This window comes from Fusarium flagelliforme, assembly GCF_020744385.1.
Source record: "Fusarium flagelliforme strain FIESC 12 MPI-CAGE-AA-0113 chromosome Unknown B0J16scaffold_4, whole genome shotgun sequence".
Lineage (NCBI taxonomy): Eukaryota > Fungi > Ascomycota > Sordariomycetes > Hypocreales > Nectriaceae > Fusarium > Fusarium flagelliforme.
The window spans coordinates 3,685,000-3,709,738 of record NW_025763506.1 but is presented as its reverse complement, the minus strand read 5'-3'; the positions used below and the strand labels follow the sequence as shown (position 1 = coordinate 3,709,738).

Sequence of the window (24,739 nt, the reverse complement as noted above, 5' to 3'; positions counted from 1 at the left end):
CTGAAGGCGGGGAACGATCTGTTCCGCAAGAGTGAGCGTATTGATGAAGAAGGTTGTTACGGCAATGTTCAAGACGAGTTTGAGCGAACTCCACAGCTGGCATTGGAACATGCCATTCTTCATAATTGGGGTCACGAGCATTCAGCCACCAGGTATCGACCTCTCTAGAGACGCGCCCATAAGCACGATCTTGCTCGAATTTATCGGTCTCATCTGGCTTCCAAACCGGGTTGATCTTTTCATCGATGTTAACCACATCCGCAGGAACATCGACGGAGCCGTCCGGGAGCCAGTTCCAGGCCAGTGGTCGAATCGGGGCCAGGTTTCCTGGTGGTTTACCAGCATGGTTCTGAGCGTAATCTGTAAGGAGTTTCCTGGCGGTGTCGCATAGCTTGGAGTTTCGGTCCAGCCAGTGTTGGACCTGTGCCTTGGCCACTTCTGGTCGAAAACCTAGCGAGTCGCCCGAACTTTCGTCACGACATGAAAGTGCGCCATCGTCGTCAAACAAAACATCAAACCAGAACGACATTTTGTTCCTATCATGTTTCGCTGTCCAATTATGTGCTTGTTGTAGAGATGTCACAAGCAACTTTTTGTCTGGTAGATGTTAGTTAAGCTGCGTTGCTGATGTCGACCTTGGCCAGAAACTTACACAGCTCTGTAACATCACCCAGCTTTAATCTCTGGTTCTCGTCAAGGATTTCTCCATCATAGCCTTTGCTCGTAACGTTGACGCAGAGAATGATCGTTTGATACACCATTTGATCAAAGTGGACCGCAGCGCAGATATCCTGAGGTACTTCGGGCTCAGCGTTGACAAGCAAGTTGCGAGCGATGTGCATGAGCTTGATGAGTGTTCCAAGATCTTCTTTAATGGAGGCATGGTTCATGACAATCAGTGCCGTACTTTCTTGCGGGGTGACGCCTTTCTCTGGATCGTTAAGACTTGATAAGGGACCCACGGATCTTGTGGTGAGGCTGGGTATAGCTGCCGCAAAAATTCTTGTGAGCCAGATCCAAATCGCCACATTTCTTGAGATTGCCTCGCTATAAGCTGGTCAGTAAAGAGACCCGACGGATAACAAAGTTCTGGCCTACCGAGCCTTGCGTAGCGTATGTGTCTTTTCTAGTGTTTTGGTGATCATAGAGCTCACTCTGGCCGCTGTGTGCGGTCCCATGGGAGGGGACTGGGTATAGTGCCCTTCAAGGCAGACCAGGGCAGCAGAGAAGCATCGCTCCTCGATAGTCTCGTCGGGGTGACCATTTTCTTGCGCCTCATCTAGTAGAGTTTCATTATCTGAGATTCGCGTCATTTCGTCCACCTGCGTCATGGTATATGAGGCTCCTGGCCAATACAATATGGATGTATCGTAGTGGTTTATTTGGCTGGTGAAGTTGTGGTGGGCTGAATTTTGGCGGAGCTCGGGAAAATTCTGGCCGCCCGCAGCTTGGTCAGCACCTGAGTAGGCAGGAAAGAGTTGGGCTGAGGCTCTCAAAACGGGAGGCAAATAATGAAACGAGTCAAGAATTTCAATGAGAAGCGATATTTATGTGGTCTTGGTTTGTTGCATAAGAATTATCATTCACGCATGCCTTTAATCAAGTGCAGGTCTGGAAGGTTGAAAATACCAGACGAAAGATTAACCCCACCATCCAGAATAATTCGAAAAGTAAGACAGAGTTTTCCAACGATACCTAGGTAGCCATTTACTCTGTAAATACTTCTGTAAATGCTAAAAAGCATATAGTTATAGTTTTAAACATGAACGATCGAGTGACCGGCTCATTGAAACTATGAAAACACAAAGCTACGAGTACAGCACTGTAGGCATCAAATGCCCGCCCACCCACGATAACTACCTAGGTATGCCTGGCTTGAACACTGGCAACACAGATCCATTGCGGTAGCTCTACACATACTTCATACTTCGGATAAGAAATATACTATGCCTATCTACCTAGACTTTTAGCTACTTTAATCAACAACAGCAACCTGTTGCTTTCACCACCAAAATTTACAAGACCTGATGATCTTCAGATGACCCAACCAATGGTAGAGCTCCCAAGGGTCCACGACCCCTCCATTCAATAGCCCAAGCACGTAATATTGGGCATGGCGGGGTAGTTAGGTAGTAGATAGTAGATAGTAGGTAGTCGCTCTCAGGTTTCTTATCGGTGCTGGGCACGACAGATATTTCCGGGTGACGACGATAACTTCCTCCTTGCCATCACCGTTTCAAGTTTCAATTCCTACGAGTCTACGTTTCAATTCGACAAGATGGCCGACCTCCCCACTACATTTGACAGTACGCAGACCCAGGATCCAGCCATCGATCGACCCGAGTCATCCAAGGCGCAATGCTGATTCTTCACTCTTACAGAGCCCGTCCATATCGCCGTCATTGGCGGTACTGGCCTTGGCCAACTTGAAGGCTTCGAGCCTGTCGCTGCCCTGAACCCAACTACACCTTGGGGCACTCCCGCGTCGCCGATCCAGATCCTCTCCCACAAGGGTGGCTACGTTGCCTTCCTTGCCCGCCATGGCGTTCACCACCAGTTTGCTCCTCACGAGGTGCCAAACCGTGCCAACATTGCTGCTCTACGACATATCGGTGTTCGATCCATTATCGCCTTCTCCGCCGTCGGTTCGTTGCAGGAGGCGATCAAGCCTATGGACTTTGTAATTCCTGACCAGGCCATCGATCGTACAAAGGGTGTTCGACCTTTCACCTTCTTCGAGGGCGGCGTTGTCGGACACGTCGGCTTCGCTGACCCTTTTGATGCTGGTCTTGCTAAGGTGGTCAAGGATTGTGCCGCTCATATGGAAGGTGAGGGTGTCGTCTTGCACGACAAGGGCACTGTCGTTGTGATGGGTAAGAGTGTTTCTACCAAGAGCCCAACCTGAATACGATCTGACAAACATTCTAGAGGGACCGCAATTTTCGACTCGCGCTGAGTCGCACATGTACCGATCGTGGGGTGGATCGGTCATCAACATGTCGACTCTTCCCGAGGCGAAGCTTGCTCGCGAGGCCGAGCTGGCTTACCAGGTCATTGCCATGGCTACCGACTACGACTGCTGGCACTCTTTTGAGGACGTCAACGTCGAGTTGGTCCTCAAGTACATGAAGGCTAACAACGAGAATGCCAAGCGCTTAGTCGCCGGTGTGCTGGATCGTCTCGCCGAGCTTGGTGACAGTGACTTGGTTCTAGCTAAGCATCTGGCTGGCTCTTCTCAAGGTGCTGTTAAGTTCATGACCAAGCCTGCAGGCCGCAACCCTGAGGCCATGAAGAAGGTTGAATACCTTTTCCCAGGTTTCTGGGAGGAGTAAGGGAACGAATAAAAGAGGTGGATATTTGAAGGCCAAGCAAGTGCTAGATAGACATTCGGTATTAGTTTGAAAGAGGCGTTACGCGAAGCGACGAAACAGTCATTGGGTCACTGAAACCAATATATTTGCGCATTGCTGGTGTAAACAGACCGGCACAAATGTCGTGGAACATGTAGAACGCAATTGCTGTTGAATACTGCAGGCAATTGAGATACAAACCAGCTCTACGTACTGTTCACCAGCACTTTCTGGTATAATGAGAAAGTAGGTATTTTGCGACGTCACCATACCAAGACGTAAGAATGAAGGGTGTTGAATGACCCCTGACCCATGACAAGGTCTTTGTCGGTGCATCATTCCTACCCAAACTGTGGTTGAAGATGGCGTTTTCTGGCTGTTGGCAGCTTCGTCAACACCAGCGTCGTGTTTTCTCGTCTGCTCTCTCAGGCCCTGCATATGCCAGTTGATGTGGCAAAAAGCGGCTCTTCCATTGCTTCCTACGGTCCACTGCGTTGCATGCATCAATTGTTCTCTTGTTTTGCGTCCTTGTGATGTATTCATGAAGTGTTAAGGCCCAATGGAACGAATATCGCACCTAATGCACTCTGCAACTTCTCCTGCTGCAAGGTCAACGCAGGACATGAGCTGCAGAGCTCGCAGGGTCATGGTTAAACTTTTAGCGTTTACGTATTTCTGTCCACGGCGATGAATCATGTAACAGCAATGGCCAGTGCATTAGGTTTGATGTCTACTGGGGCCCTTGTCCGATGCTACCTGGTATTTCTTGCAGCTTACATTAGTGCTGTCGTGCAGACAGTAACGACTATCATGACGACTGCCGGCTGCAATGCTCTATTTTCTGCGATGGTAGGTACACACCTCTTTCGAGGGTGATAAAGCTCTGCTCTTTCGAGGTGCAGACATATGCAACTGGAGCGCTCATGTCTGCTACTCAGACGAAGTTCTGACGCAATGTTGTATGCAAAGCTCAAGTTACACCGCTGCGTAAAGGTAATCGGTACAAGGGCAACTGGGCTTCGTCACACCCTCCTGGCTGCGCGCCATTTACACGCAGACGCCGTCTGACTGCATCTTCAACAAAGCTGGTACAACGCAATTTATCTCGGCCGGAACACTGGCGTAAAGCCCTGCTGCAGTATGGGTACATATGCAGTGCCGGCTCCGATTCCGCGGCCCCTGAGCAGAGTTGTTGTCTCAGTTGTTTTCTCCTCATTCCGGGTTCTACACCCCCAGTAGAAGCGCGCATGCTTCATGAGTAACGTATCTTGGTAGATGCTGATATTCACAATGGGGGTGTGTTTCCGTTAACACTGCCGTAAGATCAAAGTTTAGCTAGCCGCTATATCTTCAAGATCTGGCGTGAAAAATTGATCTGGGATGATGTGATGCTTCAAGAGGAAGTTGCTGGGGAAAGCCTCAAGAATATCCAACTTACGAGGTATGTTGGGACTTTGGTAAAGGGTTGGTCATCTCCCTGCCACCTTTGCGGTATGATTCTTAACAAAGACTTCTATCAATCTTGACCTTAGAGTAGATACCCTAGGCATGTTGTTCTCTAAGTAGAGTAACAATGTTAAAGAAGAGTTCTTGAGGCAGGTGACTCCAGACCGATCCGGAATGGATCGGTGGCTGTCAGGCATTTGTCGCGGAGGACTATCACCATATAGACCGGGAATTATGGTTCCCGTCCGGAGCGCCAATGCCGGCGTCTTGCGGTCGAAGCACAGGTCGTTTTCGTGGAAGAGAGGAGTGGTCGACGCAAATTCGGTAAGATAAGGGACCCTGTCTATCTCATTATTGCTCGCGTGAAGTCCACAATACGTATTCAGAAAGGCAATCAAGCAACATCAATACCCTTGCTCTCCGCAGCCATTGACCAGGACCTGATCTGCAATGCCTGCTTTTTGTGCTTGTTGTTTTTTCCCCCAGCTATTATGCTGGCAAGTGTCACACCTCGGCGAACCTATTCCTGACTTCTGAGTGCTCAATTGTATGAGGACCGTCTGTGACATTATGCGGATTGGTTTGGAACCAAACATTTTGATAGCTGAATAGGAAAAGAATGATTCATGACAAGTAACTTGGGACCTTATTCACTGTCATGTCTCGACTCGCGTGGGCACGGCATAGTTGTGTGCGTTCCAGCCTCGGCTAGCTGTCGCTGTCTTCGGTTAAAGCCTTGGAGCTGCATTACCAAGCGCTGTCAAAGCACGCACCTGCAGGCACAGGATGTCCTTGAGTGGACTCCCCTTATAACTACCGGTCTCGGAATAGAAGGATGCGGACACTGAGACCGCAGTAGCTGCTGCTACGTCTGGCGGACGACGGACCTGTTCCCGATGACGATCCTCACCGTGCCTAGGGTTCGCATGGCCATGCTCGCCTTTGGGTAATTTTACTTGGGTGTGACCAAGAGAATGCTCGTCATTGAGTGGAAGCGAGAGTTCTGGATAGACCCAGGCTCTATTATTCGAGACAGAGACACGGGTGTTGTAACCGAGTGAATGATCGACGTCTGTCAGCATGGAGCGACTCATCTCGATGTGGTTTAACTTGGCTAGCAAACGTTAGCTATCAATCCCACGTGGCATGTGACAAGTCGGTCTAGAAAAAGCAAAAGGATCACCAGCAGAACTTACTCTACTATAGTTCTGGGGTTTGTCTTGTCAACAATAGAAACGAGACCGACAGGCAGGCATCAGACCATTGGACGGACCATTCAGAGGCAACAGAACCGTGCCGTGCCGTGCTGGGTCGCATCGTGGAATACGTATCGCATCGTATCGCATCGCGTTGTATTGTGCGGTAGTATGTAGTAATATCGTTTATCACTCTGGGACCCTAACGGTTAGGAGCTTGCGAAGCTAGTAAGCGATGGCGTTGTTGGTTGATTGATAGGTATCTTGGGGTACTGAAAAATCCATTGCACTGTGATGGTTGAGGCTTCTCATTTGTCCATCACAATTGACAGAAATGCATCATTGAAAGCCACCGAGGATCCAACAAGGGCGGGTTACACTTCCGGCAAATGACCTTGTAATGGAGGTCAGATTTTCGGTAATAGTCAAGGATGAAGGAAGAAGAATGTCTTGGAGCTGGGATCACGCTTCGGTCAGCCGCATTGTTGCGATTGGTTGCGGGTGACAAACCTCCTGCTGTTTCCGTTTTAGGTCCTTAAGACCACTGAAGCCGCCTTGGCTCCGTACCTTAGGTAGGTATCATATCACCTCGATTCATAAGGCAGCAGCACATTAGCCGTCTTGTGTCTTATTCTTACCTGCCTGTTTGTCTGCAAAGCAATGCAATGTAATGCAATGCAAAGCAAAGTAAAGCAAAGCAAAACAGAGGATCAAAGCTCAAGACAAGAATCCATCCTTCTAATAGCATCGAATCATCTTTGTTCATGGCTTTCGAGCGGCAAGCCCGGAGGAAACAACCTTGATTTAATTGCCCGTTATACGCATCCACCCATTGCTGCTTGGATGCTCTCTGCGAGGTTCTCGTAACCTCAAAACTCCAGTTTCAAGTGGCCCTTCCTCCTCTCTGAGTATCCATTGCATTAAAGACTAAAGCTGCACCGGACGCGGCCCGCCGACTCGGCCCCATCCCGCACCGTAAATCAAGCCGTGGATACCGGATAGTGCGTTATCGTGTCCTCTATTCAGCCAGGATGGATGCCCAGAGCTGGCGAGGTAGGTAAGCAAGCGACTGGGACCAGGGAGGCATCCGTAGTCGTTCTTAACAAGAACGTACATATGGACGTTTGCTCAAGTACATTGCTCGCTTGCCCTTTGCATCACCTCTCGGCAGCACTGCAGACTGGCCAAACTCGAATGGCAACTATTGACGTGGGCAGCGAGTGAGATGGCGTTTTTAGTTGTCAAAGGAATACTCGGAAATGAGCCGGTTCAGGCCTTACCAGGCTGTCGGGAGTGGGACATACGACATGCCACTGCTCGATCATCTTCCCGGCCCTGAAGTCCGGCAGAAAAGGCAGAATGCTGATCCTCAGTGACACCACACCATACCACTCTTGCCCCCTGTTTTAGCTACTGTGGTACAGAGCACATAGAGACAGCCAGAGTGACAGTCCCCAATCGCGATCTGTCGAACTGGTGCTGACTTGAACCGGGGCCCGTAATGTGATGATCCTCAGCAACTCCCGTCTTTTTTCCGGAGCTCCTTTCCCATGTAATTCGCAGAACAACTCCATGACCCTCGAGTCTCCCAGGATCAAGACAGTTTTTTGTTATGCATGCTGCTGCAGGCTTTCAACTCATGTCTCAGTAGAATCATGCGCACCAACATAAATCGCATGTACGATAGTTATGATATGATCGTGAATGGCCATCCATCCGTTGGTTTGGTCGTTGGAGGGGTGCAGGGAGTTTTGTCAATCGAGATATTGTCAATTGACCCTAACTTTGGACGACAAAGGGTGTTGTCGTATCGTAGGTTATACAGTACAGTGACACCCCGATATCATTCTATGCAAGGCTATTATCATTCAATCGGTACGTTTCTGGTCAATTTACGCCATTATACTCTTCTGGGAAGCGGCTAAACCGGGTCGATAACAAGACGGGTCTGACTTTTCCTCAATTGTACCAAACACCGCGAGCTGGGGTCCCAATGGAGGCGTCTGAGTTGGGTTCCTGGTTTGGCGGCTATGAAAGATGGAGGAGCATGTCTCAGAGGGAAGGGCGGGTTATTATCCGTCTATGCAACGTCAGTGTTTAGGATCCCTGACGATAGCTGCATGTTGTTACTTAGAAGTGCTCTACAGCAAATGTTTTCAAGGTTAAATAAAAAGTTGTTGAGAGGGCAAACAAGGGAAACCATGGCAGCAGAACCAGTCGTTAGTAATTATGGCACAAGAGACAGCACCTTCTCGAGGACATATGTACAGCGCCCAGCCACCGACTACGTGCTAACTCATGGAACTAACGTTAGAGCTCTACTAAGCATTAATCAACTAAGCCTTGCTTGATATAGGTAGGTTCTTGGAAAGACTCAAACAGTCATTGACTAACGTATACTAGTGGAGAAGAAAGACGGCCCCATTTAACTCTGAACGGACCTGCGGCAAAAGAAAGGAAACCATCCTAGCACGACGGGAGTTCCCTTCCTCGCGTTTACCTTAGTTAAAGTCGACGTTATATGTACTTACCTAGGTAGTCAGACCCATCAAAGACGTTGGAGCTTGGCTCACTGCTGAGGCGGCCGCAGGGTCTACTGTATGATGTTCGGCGTCAGGATCAAGGTTAATCTCCATCTCCAGTAATTAGCATATCACCTTCTGTCCGTTTATGTTTATCCCGTGCAACTGACAAGGGCTTGATAGTGGTTGGGTTGTTGTACAGTACCCCCAGCTCAGAGTCTAGTCTAGTTTAGTGCCCACCCTTTGAGCCCTTGTAAACAACTGCGGGCTATTTTTCTGCATCTCACTCTTGCATGCAAGCACAGCACACCTCCACTTGTAGACTAACGCTCATCCATTCGATTGCTTCCAAAAAGTACCAGCGAACAAAGCTTGACTTCAACAAACGAATGCCAACACACCCTCCTCCCATGCAGGGCTCTCGATTCTGCAGACTCCATCTGAACTTGAAAGCCTGCTTGTCAAACCTTGACCCTTACCGAGTTACCTCTATCCGCCATAAATAGGCCCGGACTGTACGTACTGGAGCGTACATTATTTGTATGTGTGTATGTACGCGTGCACTCTTCTCCACCGCTTCCATGTGACAGGCTGTTGAAATGCAACAATGATCTGTGCCGCGGTAGGATGGAGCAGAGATGGGGCCGAGCCTGGTCAAGGAACCACAGAGCATTCTCTTTCAAATGCTGCACCAACAGGCGGTCAAACTTTTAAGATAGGAACGCAAAGATATTATCCTTGTGCCCCGTCTCCGGCAAGACTTGCGAGGTGGACAATGCCTCAGGCGATTTGCACCCAGGGCCAGGAACCGTTGTCGAGATAGCAGTGAGGATCAGCGACCAACGACGCCATTATACTACTCAGAGAGTCAGCCCATCACGCATTCGGCGTGAGAGCGGTAGACCAAAGGTATCGTGACCAATGAAGTCCGGCATGGGAACCGCGCTATCTTTGCCGTCTGCCACCCTCTGTTGCTTGTCTCTCTAGCTTGAGCGGGATTCGTCTTGAACCATGACGTGCATCCGTCGCCCACCTTCCAGGGCTGGAGCTGGGGATGGGGATGGGACAGGGGGGGCTGACAGAGTGCCATGTGTCACAACCATCCTGATTTCGAGTATCAATTGAAAGGTTCTTCTTTTTTTCTGGGCCGAGATGACTGGTCATCTTACCAGAACTTGCTGCCAGCATCACCTACCTAATGGCCCAGCAGACAAACAACGTCTAGCTTAGCTGCTATCTAGCCAGCACGGCAATGGCGGGCGAAGGCGGGTCGGTCTGTGGAGAGCAAGTCATGAACGAAATGCCTCGGCGGAATACTCAGGTCGAGTATGTTTTAGACAATAGCATGAATGTAAAGCGCGCCATCCCATGAATGAATGAAGTACCTACTAAGGTAGGTAGGTGTCTAGGTAGAGAAATTGGAGGTAGGCTCATGCTACTTTGGAGTTTCTATCATCCCCCTCCACGACGCGACGACGATGGAGGAACGTTGGCCAAATGCCTAAATAGGTTCTCGTTTCTTACCACATCCTGAAATCATATTAGTGCTCGCTCGTGCAGGGACCATACCATGCCTGGATATTACTTATCGAGAGTTTGGGAGTCGAGATCGAACTTGACTGCTCAACACGTGATTTCAAACCACGACATGTGTACAGCAATACTTACTCATATGGACCTTTACCAAAGGCTGAAGCACGGTACATAAGACAGATATCTGAGGAATTCAATTCATAGAGCTTTGACTAGAAACATAAGAAAAAACAACCGTCTTGAAAATAATACACACAAAAAAACAAGGGTCTTGATATCTTCCCCAAAACTTAGCGGAACACCCCATGTCACGCAGTGGAGAGGTCAGTGTTGGAGCATGGGGACGACACCCTCACTCTACGCCCTAATGTAGGATGAACCGCTTTTGGTCAGGCCCGTACATGGCCAAGATCCGTCCCATTTAATGATGCTACCTTGCGCACGCAAACAAGTGCATTCAAGTGCTGGGGTATGGGTGTGTCATCCAGTAGCAGAGGAGGGAACAGTTGCCAGCAGTGCACTGACGAACATTGGCATTGAGCTGTCAAACCGGCACCGCAGGAGCAAGAACAAAAAGAAAAAGAGAGACCAGGCCAAGGGAGATTTAGATGCTGCACTGCTTTGTTTTCATTGAGGGGCAGACTTTCGTTTCAGCGTACAGGATCCACGGTCCGCGTTCTTCTTGAATCGCCTCAAATCATATCACGGCCCTTGCTAGTTCGCTGCCTGCCTGTCTCTTCTGTCTCGCGCCTTCCTACCGCCTTCAGCGCTTTCTACGGGCCTTCTTCGATTCCCGGGGTCATCTCCATTAAGCAGCGGCACTGGCTATTGTTGACACTGACACTGCCCGACACTGGCACTGGCAGCAGCAGTTGAGCCTGGCATCTGATCGAATTGTTTTTCCAGTGCCAGGGTATAAGAATCGACCGACTCAGACCTTCAACCACAATATCTTCTCCTTCCACTAGCTTCGATTTCGGCATCAACATCGCTTGCCATTGTCGGCCCTTTCTTCTTCTTTTTGTTCTTCTTTTTTGCAGACACCGCCGCCACCCTGTGCCGTGTCGTTTACTTCCTCCATTTTTGCTGGCCCTCCAAGGTAACACTTCACCAACGCACCGGTTGCGTGTAACACGTCCCGGTTACGACTGACGCCAAGTTCAACTGTCCTCCGATTTTGGATAAAAATTCTGGATAAACAATTGCTCGACTTGGTTCATGAAACACGACCGTTACCATGAGCTTCACGAATGATGATCCCATCCATGGAGCTGTCGTCGACATCGGTGGCAGCAACATGTATGATGATGTTGCTAAACGACTGGAGGAAACCCTCATGGCACCTTACTCTTCGACCTCCAAGCCCACCCTTCCTGATGAGCTCCTTTATGACGATGTAGGCTTGCCGATTTGGAATGAAATCATCTTCACTCCGGAGTTTTACCAAACTCATGATGAGATTGCGCTTTTCGATAAGCACGGTGCCGATGTTGCAGCACGCTGCCAGGCTGGTGTCACTATCGTTGATCTGGGAGCCGGGTTAGTATTTCCTCTGTTGCCCCCGCACTCCGCCCACCCTCAATGGGTAACGGCTGTCAGCTTACCCTGTCAAAACTAACGCGACTTTATCTAGTGACACCCGCAAGGTTGGCCACCTCCTTGCTGCTTTCGACAAGGCCAACGTTCCCACCAAGTACCTTGCATTGGATATCTCTCGATCATCACTAGACCACAACATCAAGTACCTAGTAGAGCAGCATCCGGACCATCAGTCTTCGGTAACCTGCGCAGGTATCTGGGGAACCTTTGGCGATGGCATGAACTATGTGAAGAAGATTGAATCACCTCGGCTCTTCCTCTCGCTCGGATCGGTACTCTGCAACGATCCTTGGCCCGAAGCGTTGTCCCACCTCAAGTTTTGGGCGGACGCTCTTCGATCCAACGACCTCCTTCTCATCGGCATGGATGGTCACACCCTTCCAGGCAACAAAGACAAGATTTGGGATGCCTATCACTCGTGTGATGACCTGTACCACAAGTTCTTCCTGAATGGGTTCAAGCATGCCAATCGCCTCGCAGGCGAGGATTGGTTCCATGAGGAGGATTGGGAGTTCCTTGCTCAGCTGGAGGAGGAGCCTACAACTCGACACCGGTTCTTCTTCCGCGCCAAGAAAGACGTCAAACTTGAAAAGATGGACCGTGTCATCCAGAAAGGAGAGGAGCTTGACTGGTTCGATTCTCACAAGTATGGTGAGATCAACGTTCGCCTCATGTGCTCTAAGGCGGGACTGAGCGTGATCGATGTCTGGCAGGCACCTGGCTCTGAGTTTCGTAAGCAGTTCCCTGTCCCCATCGCTTAACTTTGTTTTGTTCTCTTCTTTGTTGTTGTTTTTTTCTTCTTTTACGTATTTCTTACTGATGGGCACATAGGTCAATATCTTGTACGCCGCAAGGACAGCAAGGACCAGCGAGACGACGCCGACAGCGCCGTTTCGGGAGTCAATTAATCTGTCCCTGTGGTCAACCTTTATCTCGCCCTGTCGATTCCCGAGAGAGAAAGAAAAAAAAAAGGACTTCACCTCTAAAAAGGCGGGCAACTATTTGCTGCGAGTATTTGAATGCCGTCCGGGTACTGGGATCCCAAAATGGATAGAAAGACGAACACAGCGGGTGTTTTCGTCAGGTAAGGCAAAGAGTTTCGTCTTCTTGCTCCTCGACCCTGTCGACGAGGTATTCCCACCAGGGAACTCTCTGGCCTAGAGATTCCGGAAGAGAAATCAGTTCGCACTGGAGCGTCGCATCGGTGTCGATAATTTTCCAAATTCTCTTGAGCGCTGCGTATAATGGGGGGACACTCTGAAAGGGATTATTAGCACCTTAATTCTGTACTAGAATAATTTTTGCAGTAGACCTGACCAAGGGCAGAACCAGCCTGCCCTTTTCCATAGATCACAAAAATGGGAGGATTGCAATTCTTTTTTCTTTGACTTACACTTCGAACTGGCGTGTTCACAACTTGTTCGAACCAGCCTCTTGATATCTCCCTGTGGGCTGGATCAGTAGCGAGCATACCCAGGAAAAAGACGGGTAGTAAGGGCGCCTGAGCTGTGAAGTGTGTTCCTGAGGTTGGCATAATATTAATGCACTTGGCGAGATCATTCATGTTGGCAAGAACTTCTGGATGGGTTCGAGGTAGCCTAGGTAGGTAGGTAGAACCGTTAGCCAACTTGCCATACTTTTCGTTAATTTTCTCCTCAAGTAGCAAGAACGAGGAAGGAAGGAAAGAAGGAAGGAAGGAAGGAGACTGCTTCTACAGTCCATCTCCAGTCAATTCTTTCTACTCCCGCTCCTGCCCCCTCTTCTTTGTTCCCCTCTTTCCTCAGTCCAGACATACCTTAAAAGACGACATTGATAATAAATGATCGCCGCGATTCTCCACGCTTCGGCTGTAACGTTCGTCATGTCATTCTTCGAAGAGATGACAAAGTCGTCAGCGGTCTTGCGCACCCAGTTTATCGTTTGGGGATGACGTTGACACTCTTCCCAGGCTGCACCTTCGCGGGTCCATTGGCGCATTGTCGTCAGCGTCATGGAGAGATATCTTGCAGTGACGGGAACAATAGCGGTCTCGGGTTCCTGCCACAGACGCGCTGCGCAGTACGTGACTTGACTCATCGTGTGCAATAGTTTCTTTGAGAAGCCGCATCCACCGTGAATCTCGAATAGGTCCCTTTCTGTGCCGTACAGGAGCCAGTTGAATCTGTGGGATTCGGCCTGGGGATCCATCGTTTCAGGGTTGGAGAGAGCCATCATGGGCTGAGCAAGAATTACTGCACGACCAACGATAATAGATTGGGAGATTCGAAGGGGATCGTATACGGCTGTTTTGGGCTCTTTCCAAAAACGTTTACCGGGGTCTGTCTGCTGCAGAAAATATTCACCCTGCTTGAAGCCCTCCAACCATCGTGGCTTGTTGGGTTTTTTCAAGCGTCGTTCGGTTAGAATAACCTCCACGACAGTTAGTCTTCCTCACAACTGAGCTGACAGACGATATAATTGAGGGTACGTACGTCGTGCATAGAGAGGAGTATGGCCATAGTGATGACTTCTTGTCCCTTTCCTGGCATTCTGCTCTCGGGATCGTTGAGAAGTTCGATAAAGTATTGGTTGGACTCGACATATCGCTGATTGATTCGTTGTCGCACACGCTCATCTGGCAAATAGTCATAGATATAGACACCGGCAAGGGCTTGCATAGCATGCAGTATGCCTCGGTTGCTGCACATTGGAGCCAAATCCTTCAGCCACGAATTTGTGTCATCAAGCACACTCCTTCCAGGACACCAGTTATTAATGTCTATGACAAGACGGTCAGAGAATGCTCAGTTTGCTTGCACTGACAATGTAGTCAGTGATACCATCTGTGAACTTACAAAATTCCCAAATCCGCCTGTCAAGATAATCCATGTAAATGTAGAAGCCAAACAGCGTTGGAACCTTTCTCGGGGCTCTTGAGAATACCTCGTGAGGAGAAGGCGTCGGATTCGTCATCGTTATTGGTGGTTGGGTGCCCTCTGGCCATATTATCTCGACATTGTGAGATGCCATTCTCCTGCTATGCATTTGCATTTGAGCTGCCGTGGTTACTGGGATAGGTATAAATACCACACCGGAATCGCGACGGTCAGAGCGCGATCGCGATACCTGTGACGATATGTCCACAACACCATCGTCTGTTTGCACTCGCGCCGAGGGAGATGGCTGAATTGGTTGAGTTGGTTCATGCTTCGTGGGCCAGTTGAATTTCACATAACCATTCACCTGTCCATTCTTGGGACGAGAGAAACGAGGAACAGCCGTCACAGTCAACCGATCCTCGTTTGTGAAAGGGCTGACAACAAACAATACTGTATCGTCCCTCGTTGCGACTTGCGATTCGACATTTTCGACTGGAGAAGTGTCTTCTGATGTTGCAGGCAAGAGTCGAGGCAAAAGTTGTGTCTGGCGCTGTAGTTCGGGTTGAGGTGCTGAGACTGTGTGAAGATTCAACGTCGCAGGCTGGGGTGCTGCATGGAACGTCAGCTCACAGACTCGATAGTCTACCATGGCATGACCGAGTCACGAGAGTAGCTTGGATTTCTTTATGACTGCAACTGAAACGAAAACAAGAACTTGATGGATGAAAGATCAACTGTGAGTGAGTTGGGATGGGCAACGGTGTGAGGGTAGGAGTGAGAGCGGGGTGAGTGGGTGCGGCATGTTCTTTTACAACTGCTCAAAGCATTGCACCTCTCGATGAGACCCATCTCAACTCTAGATCCCCCACAGGGATATGACAGGGAGGATGAGCAGGAACCATGCTGGGAAGAATACTGAGGGAGTAAAAAACAGAAACGAAAAGAGGTGTGAAGGGAAGGAAAGAAGGTATTAGATGAGGGTTGACAGGTTGACTTTCTCACCTGTAGAAGTATGGGCCCAAGAGGTGGTGTTGTTGCTAAAGTCTTCAGGAAGGTTGAAGAGTACCTGAGAAGGAGACGACAAACCCGATGTCGAAGGCCATGGGTTATCGAAAAATGAATCGTCGGTAACCAAAGACCCATTCAGGCCGTTTATGCTTTCAGGGACGCTGATATCGGGTCCATGTATACTTAGTGGGATGGCATCGTCATGCTGCTCGTATTTCACACGCTTCAGCGGACGAGTTGACTCTGGTGAGCTTTCCATCTGAGCGGCTCGGCGCCGGAGTGAGACTCCGATGGGCCACTGTTGAGAAGAGAGATGAGATAAGAACAGAACCTGGGTAGGCGGTATTGTCGTTTCGGAGACAGCCGGATCAGAACACCAAGAAGACCAACTGCAGCGGGAGGCGGTAACAGGAAGCGATCCCAGATGTTGGATGAGCCGCCGGGCCCCAGGGGCAAACGCACAGCACGTCGATTCGAGAGCTTATTGACGAGATGGATAGATGGGAATACCAGTAGAGTGGTTCGCTTCAAGGCAATGCCCAAAGCTAGGCCTGGCGAGAGTGGATTTTGGGAGTGAACCTGAACCACCGGAACAGCGGGGGCGAAAGGAGACAACAAGATGGAAGCGAAGAGGAAACAACGGCAGAGGGGTGTTTAAGCAGAGTCAGAGTCAGGAAGAGCCTGAGGTCATGGTGTGAGTCTGGGGGGAGAGTACCTGCATTAAAAGGCACGTTTGACCAGGTGTTACTCAGTCTCTTCTGGACCCGTTGAGAGCTTTAACTAAAAGAAATAAATGTGTCTAAGAGCCGTTAGACAAGTCAAGACAAGACAAGATCCAATCTGTCAAGGTGATGGTTGGCGTTGGATTGCGGCTTTCCCCACTTGGACTTGGAACCCGACGAGCAGGAGAAGGAGCAGTAGCTTGAGCTTAAAGCCCTTAACACAAGGGAAGGGAGCTTCATGGCCGGGCTGGGCTGGGCTGGTAGGCCGCCTCACGATATTAGATGCAGTGCCGCCTGGTCACGATCGGTAGGGCGGACAACGACTACCTGAAGGCAAATCTCACCCTCCATTGCCTCAGGCGCCTTACGCGCTTGCTGCCGCCGCCTACCTCTAAGGTAAGGTCTGTCTGTACAGGTACAGGTACAGGTATAGGTACTGGTACAGGGACAGAGAGGGGGGAGCAGCTTGTGCCCTAGCGTGACAGTCCGTCGATGTGATGGGCTCATAGCGCCGGACCAGGTACAGGGGGGAGGCCAGGCGAGATGGATTTTAGTGGACAGGGGAGAAAACGCCATGGCGTCGCTACCCGTCTTTGCTTTTTTTCAGGGTCAAGACGGTCAACCGACCGGTATGGAGACAGCAGACAGCCTGAACCTTGACCGGATGCACAACAGTTTATTGCGCTGCAGGGCGCTAGGTACCTATACGCTACGCTGCGGCGTGGAGAGTAGGTCCTGACCTGGGGCTATCCGTCCAGTGCCAACAATACTGTAAACGACGACGGTACAAGCACCTTAGCACCTTAGCGTAACCCAGACCCAGTTCTCTCTTTCCCCCTGCACTTGTTGTCTCTTTCCTCGTCACTTGCTGCTCGTACGAAGAGTTGTGCTTGCGCCCGGCACCGCGTGTCTTGCCTCTCTGGCGGCCTCATAAGGAGCTGATTCCAAGGGGACTGGACTGACTGAAAAGACCACAGCATTCAAATTGTCAATTCCCCGTTGGGTGTTGCTGTTGTCGTTGTCATCTTTCAAAGGCCCAAGGCCCAAAGACGCAGACGCAGGACGCTCACCGAGCATTTCTTTTGAGCACTGGCTTCTAGGCCAGCACCAGACAGACAGACAGACAGAGTACAGACAGTATTGTACAGTACATACACAACACAGCACAGCACAGCAGAAACTTGCCTGTCTGCCTGCCTACCTGCCCTACCTATGGGCATTCGACACCGGTTACTCACCTACTACCTACTGTGCACTACACGCTGTGCTGTCCCATCTCCCTCCTTTGACCGGTCACCAAGCAAGTGCATGAACATCGTTTTCCTTTCTTCTGTCTTCACATCAGGACCGCGGACAGCGAAACCCTCCTTACGTATCCGTACCTAACCTAAACTAACCCAAACACAACGTTAGGGTGGGCGATCGTTTTTTCCCCTCCTTCGGCTACCCCAAGCTTTCCATTTTTGCCCTTACCGTGGTCGCCGCCGCGCCGCGCCGGTCCCGAGCCCTTCATTAGCTTCCGTGCCACAATTTACAGTACGACACGCTACTGCTAGGTCCCGTCTGGTTGGTTCAAGTGCCCGAGCATAGTACGGTACTGAGTACATAGTGGCTCGAGATACATACAGAGACGCTAGTCAACAGCAAATACACAAGTATCTATCTTAGTACTTCGACTCGTTGGAAGAGTACAGGGCACGGATACGATACCATACGATACTACCATCATGTCAATCCCCTCAGCTACGCTTGTCTTTGAATCCGGGATCCACGCTATACCTGGCAACCCGATGGGACCCAACTCTCTGGATGCCCTGGTCCGCCATCAACTAGAGGCTGCTTCTAGAGAGCTGGCGTCAGAGAACCAATTCCCTGCCCCCGGAACATCGCCGGGGCATCAACAAAACATCATCGATGATGTGGGTGAATACCTTGCTCAAACTGCCCAAATGTGGCTTGCCCTGACAGATAAACTCGTCAAAGGGCCACATGTGACGATGGCTGTGGAAGCAGCTCATGAGCAGTCTTTTACCACAACTCATATGGCGGATTTGCGACCCATGGCTACCATGGATATCAACCTCACCAAGCTTAGGTACGTTCTGCCATTCATTTCTCTGATATAATATAATATACCGCGGCTTACCAGTCTCTTCTAGCAAAATTCGTGATCTAGCCAAGAAGTTTTCAGAGGATGTTCAAGAAGTCTGGCGGCGAAGGCCCGAATCTGGTATGGGAGCATCTGATTCCACTTACCAGACTTCCTCTGCACTTGCTATCAAGTCTGAACCTATAGGCTGGGCTCCACAGCCCGGCAGAGGGAACGATGTCAACTCTGGAGTTCGCGGTAGTCAGAAGCATTATCTAGCATCGCAAAGCACCGATGATAGTGGCGGAAACGCCTCTGGTTCGGATGATTCAGGTGAAGATGAGGATGAACAGTTCAGCAAGATCGATATGGATGCGCTCAAACAAAGAGGAAAAGGTTCATATTACTGCCCGCTAGGGCTTCGATGCGATAAAGGTGGTGTCGACAAGGATGGGAAACTTGTGCTCTTTGACCGAAACTCTTCTTTCGCGTAAGACTTACATACACAATGTTTCTGGTTTGTGCTGACCTTGATATAGACAACACTGCAACAAGCACAGAAAACCTTGGCGGTGCGATGTGCCTGGGTGCCCAAATCCGCCCAAAAAACGCAAGTTTGCTCGCAGAGATGGACTCGAAAGGCACAAATTGACGGTCAAGCATCGCGTCATGACATCTTGAGGCCCCAAGTCACGAGCTTAATCCTGGGTTGCGTGACCTGGACCGGTCAGTTTCCCTACATTGGGAGACTTGCCCTTGATTGGAGGATCGACACCGGTCAAATTCAAGCATGCGGCTCATAAGAAACCCAAGCTGCCTGACGTTTGCATGAACCAATCACACTACGCCAAGAGATTATTTACACAAGAGCGCATTCCCTAGGCTCATCTGTCAACGCTGTAACTCAATCATGGAGATTGATTTGGGCCTCCACATGGACTATGTAGGAATATGCGAGCCAGAGATGACCAGCTTCTGCAGTGGCAGCCACCTTTCGGTACTTTATCCGGGCCTCCAACAACTCAGAAGGCAGTTAGACATCACCGGTTGCCGGTCACACTTCCTGCTGCTGAGCTGGTCGCCCAACCAATATTTGGTAGAAGACACCTCATCTCATGGATGATGCAATCATCTGCAAGCTGGTGCATCACCGGTCAGAATCACAAAACAAACACTTGTTACATATGCAGGTAGCCTCCGGGCAAGGTGCGGGAATTCTTTTTCATACGGAATTGCAGGGCATGCCTTTTAGACTTAGCGAAGGATCGACTGGCTTATGTATACTAGGTTGAGTAATCTCTACGGCCATGGTAGGCCTCAACGACTCGAGACTAAGAGAGGCCAGGCAACGCATGCTACACCGCATGCAAGAGCTCAGTCAGAGCATCGAGCCAAGCCGGACAGCAACATGGGGATTGTTAGAAATGGATGTCGGCGCCTGACGTTTCGGTTACACCCATCTGTCGATTGTTGATTGAGTCGTACGACGGGAACATACATCCAGATCGTTCGAGAAGAGGAAGCGCAGCCACGTCTGAAAGTGAAACGTGTTGGAGTTCCACAAGAGAACAGGGAAACGACGGGCTGCCAGGAGGTATGGCAGGGTTGGAGGAGCTACTCTATAGAGTACAGGTCAATACAGAGTGTTAGACCCGACCGTATACTGCGAGGAACCGGTGGCTTTTCCAGACGTGTGGTCTGGCCTTTGGTCATGGCTCGGCAAGACATGGATGACTCGCAGCCATACGATCTGATGCTGCAGCAATGTGACATTTCAACTTTGGAGTGCTTCAGAATCCTCTCGCGGAAGGGAGCAGCTGAAATCTCGCCTTCTTTTTTCCTTCTCTTGGGCAGCCCTAAACGCTGATCTTGACGCTAAAGTCGTTGGGCGGACGTGTACCCTGGCGATCAAACCATGAACCAGCCAGTTGGAAACAGCAATTGTGATAACCGATGTACTATGATGGAGATGGTGGCAGCAAGGAAGCAATGCCATGCCCATGCCCATGCCCATGGGCATGCAGATAAGGACATCTCATTTCATCGCACGATGCCATCAGATACATACAGTAGCCTCAGCCCGGCATCACGATCCGATCTCAATGGTCAATCTACTCCTTCCCCACACATGTTTCCCCTCGACATCTCATCTCAACTCCAGAAACAAGACAAACAGGCTCCGCGCAACCTTTAGTGGCGCACGTGGCTTCTTAACGGTGCGGGACTAGGGCGTTAGCACCTGGAAGCTTGCATGGGGTTGTATTATGAGGGGAGTTCCACTGTAAAGTGGGATTGACAAGAGACCATACCATACCATGCCAGGAGACGAGACGAGACGAGATGAGAAGAGAAGAGAAGAGAAGAAAAGAGGAAAGAGAAGGAAAGAGAGAAAACAAAAGAAAGAGGAAACAAGCGGTGTGTTCCGGGGATGACGGCAAGGCACCTCGTCCTCTTGTCATAGCGTCCGTCAATTTCAGCTTCAGTTGCAGCGAAGCAATCTGACTCTGTCGATATTTGATCCACAATGCACAATTCCGCAAGCAAGCAAGCGATAATAGGCAATTGACAATGCTCGGGGAGTTGTACTGGGCCGTCTTGTGCTGCGCTGTGCTGTGCCTGTCAGACCCAGGGTTTATTGCGGCTATGTATTACCCAGCGCTTAGGTTACAGTGGTACGTCCGTACGTACTGGATGGATGGTAGAGTAGATCTGTTGGAGATTCTGTCATGCCTACACTTTTGATGCATGCCATCCAGGAATTCTACAGCACTGCACAGCACCCTCGGGGCAAGTTGCAGAATTTCATCTAGGCGATACAGACGACAGCAGTACAGTGAAGACGCTAACGTCAGTCCCTCTTATCATATCACCCTGGAGGCTTGTGGTACCTGACACGGCCCAGCTAGAAGCATGTCCAGGCCTTCAGGTTGTACTGACTGTCTCAAGTTACCGTCGACTACTGTACTCGAAGCTTGCCGTCTAGTTTAGTCCCAGGACTTCAGCTGGGTTGTTTTACTTTTTGACCGTTTCGGGGGCTGAGTGGAGAAAGAGAAGAGAGAAAAGAGTATGTTTTCTTCTTTTCTCTTTCTCCCTCTCTAGTCTATCGCCCGCCCAGAGATCGCCCGAGTTGACAAGGTTGATAGTCTCTACGGTATGAGAAAAGTACGACACAACCATTTTGTTCGTGTCTCGTCTGATATCATTCGCCCTTTTTTGTTCTTTCTTCTTTTTCCAACGAAACACTTTTCTCACCCCCCAAAAGCCGCCAACCGCACGTAGAGTTCAGGGGTACAGTACTACTCGCTAGACTGAACTAGTTGTCTAAGTTTTTTGGTGTTTCTCTTTTGTGTTGCTTCTTGCTAGTCTAAGTCTTTTTTTTTTTTAACCCATATGGTTTCTTTTTTCCCTTTCTCTCTTTTCTCAATCAATACACCCCCCTTCGCTGAAGCCGTCAAGATGAGACAACTCCCCTTGGCATACGCCCGCGTCAATTAATCAATTCATCAGTCGATTTAATTAATCAAGCGTATGTATGGATTTACTCATTCAAGGAGTGTGGAACTAGGCTGTACATAGGCGCCAGGACCCAGGACCTGCACTGTATTGTAGCTGGGTTGCTGCGGCTGCACTACATCAGGTAGAGCAGAGCAATATACTGTGTCGTATGTACCTAGCTATGGATTCGATTCGATTGGACGTTTGATGCTTGGACGCCTTGTCCTAGCCTTACATTACCTTACCTTACCTTACCTTACCTTACCCTACTTGCACGCATGTGGACATGACGGTCAGTAGGGAGTCTCTCTATGTACACGAGACTGACCTGACCGGCAATTGCCTTTGCTCAACGGTTACTAGTTTCGGGTTTCTGGCGTCTGTCTCTGAGTCGACCGCTATTTGCCATGTACAGTCCAGTATTATCTAGCATTAGCATTGACATTGGCATTGGCCTACAAGTCCCGGCCCGGCCATGGGTTCAGGAGTTGGAGGCTCCCGTCATGATATAAAGTTTGTTGTCCGCACCCATGATGGCTAACATGGCGTCGACAAGTCTCACTTTTTCTTATACATACAGAAACTATTCTATTCTATTCTATTCTTTTTCTTTTATCCTTCTCTCCTCTTGCGCATAGACTTCTGAGACTTCAATTGAACACATCTACCCTTCAACCATGGCCATCTCTTCTGTCCTCATTATAGGGGCCGGCAACTTCGGTGCCGCAACGGCGCTCTCTCTGCTAAGACAGGGCAACGTCAAGGTTACCATCGTCGACCCTGCAGCTTACCCCAATCCAAGAGCCGCCTCACACGACATCAACAAGATCATCCGCGATGACTATCCGGACAAGCTCTATATGCGCCTGCTGAAGAAGGCCATGCCTCTCTGGAGAGAAGACGAGCTCTACAAGTCCTTCTACCACGAGGTAGGCATGCTCCGTGCTGACTCCACCTCGTTCGGCGAGGAGAGCATTGCCTCGTACCGCGAGATGGGAATCCCCAACAAGTCAGAGCTACTGCCTGTTGAAGAAGTGCGCCGCCGCTGGAACGGAGCCTTCAAGACTGCCAACTTCAAGGGCGTGGACAAGGTCCTCTGGAACCCCAACGTGGGGTTCGGGGAGGCGGACAAGGCGCTCGGCGCAGTGGTGCAAGCTGCGGTCGACCTCGGAGCCGAATTCATCATGGGCGAGGTGACGACACTGGACTTTGGATCTGAAGATCAATGCACCGGTGTCACGCTCAAGGATGGCACAACATTACGTGCTGACAAGACCCTTCTGGCAGCAGGGGCTCGAACTGCGTCGCTTCTTGCCCAGAGCGCGCCCCAAAAGCCACTGCTCCATGCTGGTGAAAGGTTGTTGGCCACAGGTGCTGTGAGCTTCTACGCAAAGCTGCATGGCGCGCAGAAGGACAAGTTCGCTACGATTCCGGTTCTCAAGAACTGCTTGCCCCAGGTTAAAGGTACGTAGGCGGCTGCCGAGCTGAGGCAAGGCGGATATCATCGGGCTCTGTACTAACAAGGCTTCTTCTTCTTCAGGTGAGGGCATGTCGATACTGTCTGACGGTACTATCAAGTTCAACTGCGACCTATGCTTTACCAACTACCAAGTATTTCCTCCGACCGGTGAGGCCATGTCAGTTGTGCCTGACCAGTCCGTGTACAACACGTGGACAGGGCCTCGGTTCCTCAAGTTCTTCGAGGATCGGGCGCGACGGACGTTTAATGGTCTATACGGCAAGGAAGTTGAAAACATCAAGATTGAGGCCTACCGGATGTGTTGGTAAGCAAGGCCACGGCCACCCCCTTTCCTTTCCTTTGTTTCCGGATTTCATCATGTTATCTTGTCTTGCCTTGTCTTAAGAATACAATCTGACCGGTCTATGCCACAGGGACGCATCAACACCAACGCATGACTTCCTCATCTCTCCTCACCCGCAATCCAACAATCTGTATATCGCAACCGGAGGCTCGTTCCACGGCTGGAAGTTCCTGCCTGTCATTGGTGACTACGTCGTCGATATGATGCAGGGCACCCTTGACAGCGACCTAGCCGATCGATGGGCCTGGAACAAGAAGGGCGGTGATGGCCACTCAGCGAACCCTACATACCAGATTGTCGGGGATCTCCAGGACTGGACTGGCGGCTGGGCCAACTGAGGAAGGAGAAAAGAAAAGATTAGACTTTTCTCTCTTTTCTTTGAGCCAAAGCCATCGATTGCTACAACTACAGACAACCATAGCCATAGCGCTAGCTCGCCCGAAGGATCGAAACCAAGATCAACCCCAAACGAACCCAACCCAACCAACGGGGACAGTGACAGCTACAGCGACAGTTACAGGGGGCATGGTACATGTACAGGGAACAGGGGTCCTGATTGTTGTCAATTCAAGGGGGTAGACACGAGCCATTGCCCCATGTCTAGCATTTGATCGACACCAAAGTTTGGAACCTCCCCCGGCAGTTCGAGCGAGACAGCGACGAACTAGGACTGGGCCTCTCATACGACAGAGTTTCCATGAGCTGAGCCAACGTTGAACGAACCTAGGCAGGGATGATGAATGGCTGATTATGATGACGATGATGATGATGGTTTGGTTTGGTTCAGATTCAGACATGGAGCTCTCTCTCTCTATCTCTTATGTACTTGGTTACAGCATTCACAAACTGGGAGCGACAAAGATGAGGAGTCTGCGGCGACTTGGGAGTCGATTTGTTTTCTTTTTCTTTTTCTTCTTTTCCTCTTCATTTCCAGGCTGTGCTGTCTGGTCTTCTTTTTTTTGTTCTTGTGTGTCTAGAGATATCATAACATACCTATCATATTTTCCGTTGGACTTTTTTTTGTAATTTTCTTTTCTCTTCTCTTGTCATCACATTCATGTCAGAATGCTCTCTTGTCATTCGTGCGCGTTTTATTGC

General features: G+C 50.0%; 5 protein-coding genes across 5 annotated transcripts; 4 read left to right on the top strand and 1 right to left on the bottom strand.

The window, feature by feature from the left end:
- Window positions 1–2,092: 2,092 nt before the first annotated feature.
- On the top strand, window positions 2,093–3,382 carry B0J16DRAFT_141281 (nucleoside phosphorylase domain-containing protein). Its single transcript, XM_046121895.1, has 3 exons — window positions 2,093–2,306; window positions 2,382–2,873; window positions 2,929–3,382. Exons 1-3 carry the CDS (start codon window positions 2,279–2,281, stop codon window positions 3,330–3,332), a joined length of 924 nt encoding a protein of 307 aa, XP_045983415.1. The 5' UTR covers window positions 2,093–2,278; the 3' UTR covers window positions 3,333–3,382.
- Window positions 3,383–11,284: 7,902 nt separating this feature from the next.
- B0J16DRAFT_399603 (histidine-specific methyltransferase) lies at window positions 11,285–12,735 on the top strand (the record flags this gene model as incomplete). The annotated part of the gene is made up of 3 exons (XM_046132450.1): window positions 11,285–11,586; window positions 11,681–12,378; window positions 12,478–12,735. 3 exons carry the CDS (start codon window positions 11,285–11,287, stop codon window positions 12,552–12,554), a joined length of 1,077 nt encoding a protein of 358 aa, XP_045983414.1. The 3' UTR covers window positions 12,555–12,735.
- Window positions 12,567–16,038, bottom strand: B0J16DRAFT_141215 (fungal-specific transcription factor domain-containing protein). Its single transcript, XM_046121894.1, has 6 exons — window positions 15,507–16,038; window positions 14,481–15,113; window positions 14,118–14,404; window positions 13,442–14,055; window positions 13,040–13,244; window positions 12,567–12,903 (listed from the first exon to the last, which is right to left on the bottom strand). The coding sequence occupies exons 1-6, from the start codon at window positions 15,769–15,771 to the stop codon at window positions 12,727–12,729; spliced, it is 2,181 nt and encodes a 726-aa protein (XP_045983413.1). The 5' UTR covers window positions 15,772–16,038; the 3' UTR covers window positions 12,567–12,726.
- Window positions 16,039–17,961: 1,923 nt separating this feature from the next.
- B0J16DRAFT_384825 (uncharacterized protein) lies at window positions 17,962–18,817 on the top strand (the record flags this gene model as incomplete). The annotated part of the gene is made up of 2 exons (XM_046131458.1): window positions 17,962–18,329; window positions 18,394–18,817. The coding sequence occupies 2 exons, from the start codon at window positions 17,962–17,964 to the stop codon at window positions 18,815–18,817; spliced, it is 792 nt and encodes a 263-aa protein (XP_045983412.1).
- Window positions 18,818–22,495: 3,678 nt separating this feature from the next.
- Window positions 22,496–23,979, top strand: B0J16DRAFT_355995 (FAD dependent oxidoreductase; the record flags this gene model as incomplete). The annotated part of the gene is made up of 3 exons (XM_046129447.1): window positions 22,496–23,282; window positions 23,359–23,602; window positions 23,712–23,979. 3 exons carry the CDS (start codon window positions 22,496–22,498, stop codon window positions 23,977–23,979), a joined length of 1,299 nt encoding a protein of 432 aa, XP_045983411.1.
- Between the last annotated feature and the right edge of the window lie 760 nt (window positions 23,980–24,739).

Bases quoted from the DNA above. Each gene is read 5' to 3' on its own strand.
- B0J16DRAFT_141215 (XM_046121894.1), bottom strand. From the start codon at position 15,771: ATGGAAAGCTCACCAGAGTCAACTCGTCCGCTGAAGCGTGTGAAATAC. The intron at 13,245-13,441 runs GTATGTCTGGAC...CTACCTACCTAG, and splicing joins TATCAATGTCGTCTTTTAAG to GCTACCTCGAACCCATCCAG. The intron at 12,904-13,039 runs GTAAGTCAAAGA...AATCCCTTTCAG, and splicing joins TGAACACGCCAGTTCGAAGT to AGTGTCCCCCCATTATACGC.
- B0J16DRAFT_141281 (XM_046121895.1), top strand. From the start codon at position 2,279: ATGGCCGACCTCCCCACTACATTTGACA. The intron at 2,307-2,381 runs GTACGCAGACCC...TCACTCTTACAG, and splicing joins CCTCCCCACTACATTTGACA to AGCCCGTCCATATCGCCGTC. The intron at 2,874-2,928 runs GTAAGAGTGTTT...CAAACATTCTAG, and splicing joins GGGCACTGTCGTTGTGATGG to AGGGACCGCAATTTTCGACT.